This window comes from Balearica regulorum, chromosome 9, assembly GCF_011004875.1.
Source record: "Balearica regulorum gibbericeps isolate bBalReg1 chromosome 9, bBalReg1.pri, whole genome shotgun sequence".
NCBI classification, from domain to species: Eukaryota; Metazoa; Chordata; class Aves; order Gruiformes; family Gruidae; genus Balearica; species Balearica regulorum.
This window is the reverse complement of record NC_046192.1, coordinates 13,385,536-13,394,749: the sequence shown is the minus strand read 5'-3', so window position 1 is coordinate 13,394,749 and position 9,214 is coordinate 13,385,536. Positions and strand designations below refer to the sequence as shown.

Below are 9,214 nucleotides of genomic sequence, written 5' to 3'. Positions count from 1 at the left end.
GCGGATGTGCAGCGTGGTCCCCATACCAGCAGTGCTACCCCCAGAAGTGAAAGGGTTAGATTGGTTTTTGTTGGCTCATGGAGCAACGGCTCCAGTTGTTCACAATCTCCCGAACAACACTGAATTTCCAGGAATATGTTTATCGGGACGTAATGGTGGCCAACCAAACCACAGAGAAAATGTTTTGAGAGGAGGTGAGTATAAGCCATGGGGATAACATGGGGACGCGGCCAGCGCCGTCGAGAGCGTTTCCAGGAGCAGGTCGCTAACGCCAGCTCGGCCCCACTCCCAGGCAGGTACCGAGAGCGGAGGCACGGCGCTGGGCCGAGCCAGACTCGACCTGGTGGTGGGTCCGCACTCCCGAACGCGCCGCCCGGTCCGGCCCGCTCCATCCACGCGGCGGCGGGCGGGCGTCTGCAGCGCTGCGCACCTACGGCGGCGGCCCGGGCCGAGGCGGGGCTTGGCCGCCCGGCCCTCCCCCGGCGGCGGCGGCGGCGGCGGGCGGCAGCAGCAGCGTGCACCCGGCTGCGGCGGCCACAAGCGGCTCCTGTTGCTCCGCCGGGCGCCCTCGCTGCCCGGGTCCTCCCACCGCCGTATAAAGCCTGAGGCGGGCGGCAGCGCCCTTCGCTCCTGCCCGCAGCGCAGGAGGAGCGGCACCCCGGGCGCGGCGGCTCCCCAGGCACCGGGTTTTCCTCTCGTTTTCCACCCCCGCCCCCTTTCCCCCCCGCTCTCGGGGGCTGGCGGCGCGGGGAGCGGCGGCAGGCCGGCGGAGGGGGAAGATGGCGTGGAGCGGCGCCCGGCCGCCGCGCCTCCTCCTGCCGCTGCTGCTGGCCCTGGCGCTGCCGGCGGCGGCGGAGCGGCGACCCGGGCCGGGCCCCGCAGGTGAGGTGCGGCGCGGTGCGGCGGTTGGGGGTGGGATGGCGGAGCCCCGCGGCGCGGTCCCGCCGGCTGTGGGAGCTGTGTTTGAGCGCGGCGGTGGGGATGCGGTACCGGCGGCTTTGTGCCTCCCGGCTCGGTAACATCCGCCAGGAAGGAAATACTCTCCCGTCTCGGGTGCGGAGGCTGGGAACCGCCGCTTTCCTGGTTTATTCAGGTTTTTTTCCCCATCCCCCTCCTCCGCTCCCTACTTTAAAACGCCGCCGTCTGCGCTAGAGCCGGCTTCGGCGGTGCGGGAAGGGGCTGCGGCGCCGGCCGGGGCAGGGCTCCTGGGGTTGCTCTCCAGAGGAAGGGGCTTTAACCCGCCGGCGTGGGTCATGGATGCATAATGCCCCTTGGAAAAAAGAAAAAAAAATCCTTAATGGGAAATTAGTCTCCCTGACTCTCTCCTTCCCCCCGCCCCCTTCCCTTTTCCTGAGACAAGGTGCTGATGAACATGTTTTTCCAAGGCTAGGAAAAGCATAGCGTCAATCGCTTTAAACTGTAGCAACCGCTGAAGAAGTTTCCTACTTCATGCAGGAGTCAGCTGGAGACTGGAGTGCCCCTTCCCGTCCCGCAGAGGCTCGCTTGCTTTTTTGCTCCTTGCGTTCTGCAGTTGCTTTAGCTTCAAGGAGCTAGAAGACAGAAAGAAATTTTATCTTCAGCATGTAAAATAAAAGAATGTATACAGGAAACTCCCTCAGAGAGAGGTGTCCAAGTAAATGTATGTCCAGCTATATGCCAAAACATATTTCTTGCTCTAATACTGTTTTAGAATCTGTACTTCTGATTTCTATTCTAGGCATGCAAAGGTATTCCATCCCACTAGATTATTACCACATGAAATCCAAAATAGTTTCATTTCTTGGCTTGTTTACTCAAGAGTGTAATCAAGTTATTTTTAATATCTAGCTTAATTTTCTTCTGGCATGCAGAAGGAAGCTCCTTTTTTTTTTTTTTTTTTTTTTTTGAGAAGCAAGTTTTGTCAGCAAGTTCTAATTTTGATAAGAGAACTGCTGACTTGGTTGATAACTAGTGTAAAAAAAAAAAAAAAAAAGAGGTGTTGATGCATACCACACTCTACTCATTGAGCTTTGCATTTCCAGTTTTCTTAATGCATTGCTGCTTTTAGTCATTCAGAGGATTTCCCTGAAGGTTGTGGTGTGCACTGTAGTTTGCAGTCTGTCAGGGGTGTGTGAGCGTTGCTGTTCAGCCTTCGCTGTCCCAGGGGCATGTTTTCAGTCAAAAATGGAGCTCCTATGCCTGTCTTTGGGGCAGTGAGATTGCTAGTCCAGCTCCCTTGGAAATCAGGTGTTGCAATCACAGTTATCTTTTCTCAAATGTTTGTATTCAAATAATGCTTTTTTTTTAACTATGTACCTGAGTTGTGGGATCTCAAGCTGATAAAAGCTGATAACTGGTAAGGATTTTTCTTTAATCCTTTCAAAAGTGTGAAAAGCTAAGAGAGTGTAGTCCAGACAGCACTGTATGATTCAGCAAACCAAAAATAGACTGCTACAGCTATATAAATAATAAAAATAATGCTACGCAAATTATAGTGCTAGAAAGCACTGATACATCTATCTATAGATGCTCACACAGGAGAAATGAATTCTCTTCAATTTAAGCATTTGTAGCCTGAATTATAGCAGGCTCTGCTGAGTTGAAACAACTCCTTGAGTAGTTTTGTGACCCCAGACACACTGCCTGCTGTGTTACTTGTTTTTATTCCAGTTTTAACCCTTAACTGGTTTCCCTGAGTCTGTGCTGTATTACTTGAAGAGGGGCAGACCTTAGCGTGCCTCCAGATCTAGAAATCTGGTTTTTAATTTCTAGTCTCTTGACACTTTGTACAACTTGGTGTAAAGCAGCACGCAAAGACACGCTGTCAGGTTTTAAAGGGGTCCATTAGTGTTGTTTGCTTCAGAAGTAAGCTGTAACAAGAGTGTCTAAAACTGACTGCCAAGCTGCATCTTTGTTTCTTACTAAGACTTTACTGCTTTACTTGGAAAGGCTTGGAAAAGTTCTAGCAAGAGAAGTGCCTGTTGCACAGCAGCGGTTACTGGAGCCATGAGCAGCCAGCGAGGCCCTGTGGCAAGCCATGTTTGCAGACATCCCTCCTGGCCTCCTTTGCCTCAGCTTTCTGTTTCAAGCAATCACAGAGAAGAGCACTGTTGAGCTCTGAAACACTGACTCCTGTATGGTGAAGATACAAAAGTTTCTGTGTTAAAACAGCAGCGTTAAAGTATTTCCGTTGCACCGTGCTTGCTGTATGCGTGTTGCTTATCATGTAACGCAGTCCAGGACGTGCAGAGAGCGAGTGGAAAAGACATTTGTCATTGCGCTAGAAGCTCTTGGTAACCGATGGAAATGATGTTCCCACCTAAAATGTTTTATTAATCAGCTGTTTGCATAGGAAATGGCTTTGCCGCCTTTGAGGCTGTTCCCCAGAGTGGCTATGGGGACTTGGCCGGCTGAAGCACGCCTCCGCTGAGGCGTTGGGGCCGCAGGTTGTAACGGTGGCAGACATCGGGTTTTGAGGTGGGCCTTGTGGTTCATTGCTCTTGGTATGCCCTCCTGAAAAGCGAGGGGTGGGTCTGGAGGGGGTCTGTCACAGAGCGGATCTGGCTGTGTGGGTGGGTTTTCAGAGCCAGCCTGGCTGGCTGTGGGAGCGCTCCGAGCCAGCAGGCTTTCCTCCACCCCAGCGTCCGTCAAACACTGCTCACAAATCCTTCAAGCAGTAATTGCTGGCTGGTCTGGCTGTGCAAGGACTCGTGTGGAAATACAGCATGTACTTTTGCCATTTCTGTTGACTTTTTTGGGCTCGGCCAAAATGGTTGCTGTGAGTGACGATGAGCGATTGATAGGCCTTTCCTTCTGAGGCACCTGTGGTGCACAGCCGAGGCAGTTTGGTCATTCAGCCATCTTGTCATATTAGAAGTACTGAAAGGACTCGGCCCGCTTGGTGGAGGAGCGGTCCTAAGTACAGCAGTCTACACGTGGCTCCGTCTTTCTGCCCAGTTTTCTGTTTCTTTCTTCTCTGCTGATGCTACTTTTTTATCCCATCTTGTCACCGCAGTATCTAAACCTGCTACATAAACCTGTATTGGGGAAAAAACCTCCTCTAGATCTCTTGGGAGTTTTGTGCCCTTTTTGTGAGGACTACAAAAAAGCTGCCACCCGCCTCTCACAGGTGAAGGTTAAAGGCAGGGAGTGATGTACCCAGGATCTGACCCAGCAGGAGAGAGCGTTTGGGTTACCCGTGTCCCAGGGCACCATCATCTCCATTCCCTGGAGAGCATTTAGGAATGTGTGTGGCATCAGTGCGCACCACTTCAGATGGGTAATGATCACTTGTGGAGCTTTAGGCTCCAGCTTTGCAATAAATGGTGAATAACAAATGAAACAGTGTGTGGAGGGCTGTGTGTGTGTGTGTTTGGAAATTAGTTAAAAGTAAGTGAACATGGCTGTGGAGGTGTAAAGCAGCAAAGTTGCTCTTCCCTTATGTATTTTTCCCTTGAAAATATGCATCCTTGAAGATACCCAATGTTGTCAGTCTGGGTTCTTCATAGCACGTAGTTTAGAGGCTGCACAATACCAGTCTCTGTTGCAAAAATAATAAAAATTTAGAGGTTTTCTGGCCAGGCTTTTCTTTTTTTCCTTAGGTGGAGGGCATAATTAGGCTGTGGAGGTAGACCACAGTGGTGGATGTGACATTGCTTCTTTCTGCAGTGTGCAGTGGGGTTGGATAAGATCACTGCAACTTTGACTGTAAAATGCATTTCTAATTAAAACAAGAAAAAGTAAAACAGTTATGACCTTTATCATCAGCATTTGATGCTGTAAATTGCAGTGTAAAGGTACAGTGGAATGACAGCCATGGTTATCTGAGCCAAAGAGGGTTTGTGTGAAACGTGTTCCTGTTGAGGATCTAAACTAAGAGATTATTTCTCAAAAGTTTTCTTTATGTTGGTGGCATATACTGGAAAGTCATGATTTATGTCCGAGTTCTTGGCTTTTACCCTCAGTGCTGCTTACTTAAGCAAAAATGGCTCAGTCTCTTCATGGGGAAGTGTTTATAGTTTGTCTGTTGAATTAGCACTATTACATTGTGTAATCAAAAGCAGTATCTTTCCATTTGTGTAGAGCTGCTAGTCTGAAATCCAAATTACTTGGCATATTGCTTAAGTGAATTCCCTTGTCATGAAGAGTAAGTATGGTCACAATAAGGACATTTTTGTTTTCATTTATGATTTTTTTTTTTATAGTATTTTAGGGAACAGTTACAAGGCAAACAAGTTTGAAAGTGAAGAATATTTTTGCTCCCTCTTAATGTAAACATTCAAGCGTGGTTCTCTCCAGCACAAAACACAACTTGACCAAACAGATCAGTAGCAGGAATGTGTCTGTATGTGTGGGAATGTAGCTCTAGAGGATAAATGACACTTTATCATCAAGGAATACGTGCTTGCAAACACAGTCTGACACCATGAGTGGCTTTAAGTGGTTTAATAGATCTGCTTCTCGTGTATTTCCTTAAGGTGAATTCAATTTTCAAAATATGGATTATACCGGTCATGAGGACACTAAATATGTAAAGTCACTGTTTCATCCCAGATATCTTTCCTCAGGAGCTAGAATTCCTTTTACAATTTGTAGTAGAAGGAAAACTGAACAAATGACAAGTCCACTAAAGAAACAAAGTAAATCTTTTATTTGATGATCAGAGTAATTTAGCTTCGTAATGTTCTCAGTGTCTGTGCCTGCCTGTGTGCTTTTTAAAAAATAAAATATTTTAATGATATTTGTTCTAACTGAGCACTGAGACTGGAGAAATACACGTGCCTACTAATTGTTGAAATATTAGATACTGTGGATTACTGTATAATTTCTTTTAAAACATATGACTATTTTTGTAATGGAGTACAAAGTAATTACAGACCAATTTCCTTAATAGTTTAAGGCTAAACAGTAGAACTCTGTCTTGGCTTAAAACATTACATTCAAATTTATAGGACAATTCTGAAGAAACCTTCTTTATTTTTGGGGCTGGCTCACCAGCTCTTATGGTCTGCCCTTTGAAAGTATTCCAGGGTTCCTTCTTCGACAAGTTGCAAATCTATTGATCCACTGTGGATTTTCTTAGAAAATAGACACGGGAAAAAAAAAGGCAGGGTGTGGACTCCTTTTTTGATGGTGGTACTGATTCTTGCAATGCGACTGACCTATGCAGTGTTTGTAATTAATGCAAACAAACTGTAAGGGAAAAAAGACAGAAAAGTGCTAAACAAAAATAGGTTTGGCATTTAAGTGCCATTCCCCTGAGAGTACAGAATTAACTCTCACAGAAGTGTTAATCTACTGAATGAGCAAATTAGGGGTTCTTGCTGAAATCAGCTGTGCAGAAAATCAATATCTGATAGAATTGGTTTTGGTTTTTTTTTTACTTGCAAAAAAAGTAAAAATGGGTAGTTTACCTCTAGTTTTGTAGTTCACGTGAAATTTTAGTACAGCAAAGTGTTTCTTTAGGCTATCCTTGTAAGCAGTTTACTAATTCTGTTTTACATTGCTGGATAAGAATTGTATGCATGTAGATCAGAACCAGGACAATAAACTTAATAACTGAAGTTGCTAGGTCAAGTGATTGATGTTAAAAGCATCTTTAAATATATGTCATACATGATGTGTCATGGTGTTATGTGTCAGAAGTAGGACAGAAGTTTTTGTGCTTTTTTATGATTTGAAGGACTGAGTTGTTCAAGGCAGGGTATCTCACAAGTGTGGAGTTTAAGTTGCCCACAGAAAAACCATCTTTGAAAAGTATGTTTTCTTCTGTTTCCAGGGTTGCGTGGCCTGTGTCTGGAGAATTTTACATGTCCAGTATCTGGACACAGGGCCAGATGTGAAGCTCTAGGGCAGCTTTTTCAAATGAACCAACTAATCGGGGTGGTAGCATCTGCTGACAACATGAACCACAGGGAGGCATGAAGGACAGTTACGTGTCTTCAGGACGGCTCCAGTTGCAGATCCAATTTCTCTTTGACTAGTCTAATGAGAAACTGTTACTGCAAATCTTAACTGCTGAGTTTCATTGATGAATTGATTAGCTGTCAGAAAACGGACTTCAACAACGGCTGGTGCTGTGTGCGACTGCTTCTGTTTAAACAGCTGGATTTGCAAAGCAACAGCTTAAGCAGCGTGCTCTTCTCTAGATACATATTTATGAGAGACACAGAGAGGGCAAGGCTATGGAAAGGCAGAAGCTGAGTAAACTTTCTCACTTAGACAGCTGATGTTAATTGTGTCCTGCTCTCAGCTGCACAGCCCCGATGACAGTTTATAGCAGGGCCATCCAATCGGCACGTTCAAGCAAGACCCAGCCTGTGCCATGACTCCATCCACTCCCACTCCAGAAGATTTTTGTGGTTTGATTGCTATCTGGGCACTAATAAACAGTCGTAACCTGATCTGTTCCCTGCTTGTCAGGAAGTTAGGCAGATCTTGTTGGAGGAGTTGCTTCATGCATGGCAATGATGTCATTTACAAACAGTTGATGTTCATTTTTTTCTTATCATCTGGGAACTAAGGAACATGTCTTATCTTTGCTTTACTACAGAATAACTGATTCAGTAAATGGGGTCTCATCCAAGTCCACTGAAGCTGATGTAAAAACTCTTGACTGCTGCTGCTTGTATCTGGTTTTGCTCAGCTATCAAAATGAGGAAATCTTGTGTTAGAATGAGTGCGGGCCTGAGCACCAGCCAGTGCAGCACCCGGGACTTGATGCGGGTGATTGATGAGTGCACACACAGGTCTTAATGAGCTCTTGTTGACTGTATATTCAATACCACTAAATTAAAAGAAAGTAAATTAAGAGCTGAGACGGAATCAGCTTTCGAATGTTTTCTGAAATCAGTTGTGTATTAATATTGGGAGTAACTGCTAATCTTTGTCTGAAACTGTGCGTATGTATATATGCATATACAGAAAAATAGTTAGAGATATAATCTGTAGGTGGTGAGGTTTTATTTTTTTTTTTAGAACTGGCTTTATTCAACAGTTGATCATTTCCATGCAAACACTTTAGACGCTGTATCTATGTGACATCAGAAATGATGTGATAAAAGACAGGCAGTAAGCAGCAGCTCAGCAGGCTTGCTGTTTGAGTCAGTACGCGTGGAAGAAGGAAATGCCTGTTTGCATCCCTGTGGGCTGTGAATTAAAGCATGAGAGAACTTCTTCAGAAATCTTCAGTACTTTCATAACAAATTTTAGATTCTGAAATATGCAGTTGCTACAACACAGTTCACCTCTTCAAAAATGGATTTAGATTGCAGATGGTGTTTAACAGTAATGGGACTCTTAAATGATAAGTCTCTTTCTAAGTCTTGGAAGACTTCAGTTTGGATTCAGGTAGTAGAAAAAAAAAAAAAGGAAAAAAAAGAAAAAAGGAAAAAAAGAGAAAGAAAATTTTAATGTTCTGTCCAGGGACTGTGCGTTAGCAAGTGCTAATCTAGCATAAATTCTATATTATAAGAAAATTCAGAGCAGCTCTTGCTTAATGTAAGCATGCATTTCTGCTAACCCAGCTTCTTTGTTCTTTTAAAACACGTAAGAGGGAGAACCCAGCAACAAGGCAACATTTACTGTCCCTGAGGAAATTGCAACACTATCGCAACTTCTAGCAATTCAAAAGTAACTGAAACTGGGAAATTATACATGCTATATTTCTTTCCCTAGACAGCTTCTGAAAACTTCCTGTCTTTGCTAGTTCCATTCCCTGGCTGGGGATAGTGTCGGGAGTTTTGATACCAATAGCTATTGCTCTGTAACTTCAGCAAGGTCTACAAATAACCAGGAGCACAGGAACGATTATCCATGGACAGCCTATGCATTGAGTAGTACGTTTTTCTTCTGCAGGTTGAACCATTTTGAGGTGGTAGCAGAGGTGATACCTGTGTACCTACATTAGTTCTGCAATAATTATGCTTATACCATCAAAAGACAGACCTCTGTTTACTTTGCTTAAATTTGTCTGGTTTAAAGTAGAGAAGGTACAAGTCTGCTGATAGCTAGCTAAGAAGAATCTCGTACTATTTTGGAAATTACAGAAACAATGTTTGTGCTGCTCTTTGTATTTTGCAGTTAGACATGTATTATTGAAGTGCAGTAATTAACAGGATTGTGTGATACAGAGGAAACCAGACCAAACTTTCAGAAGAGGTCTGTACAGGAAGGTCTGCTTCTTCAAAATCTGGCCTTTAAGATTTATTTGAAGCGTTGGTTCTTAGAAATCTCT

At 44.8% G+C, this 9,214-nt stretch overlaps 1 protein-coding gene across 2 annotated transcripts in view; it reads left to right on the top strand.

Moving 5' to 3' along the window:
- Positions 1-600: 600 nt before the first annotated feature.
- Positions 601-9,214, top strand: part of PLOD2 (procollagen-lysine,2-oxoglutarate 5-dioxygenase 2) — a 55,040-nt gene continuing 46,426 nt past the window's right edge. Inside the window, exon 1 of one of the 2 annotated variants that reach the window (XM_075761154.1) lies at positions 601-882. In XM_075761154.1, coding sequence (XP_075617269.1) covers positions 780-882 — 103 coding nt within the window. In that variant the 5' untranslated portion in view covers positions 601-779. The remainder of the gene's footprint in view (positions 883-9,214) is intronic. The other variant, XM_075761153.1, reaches the window with a different exon arrangement.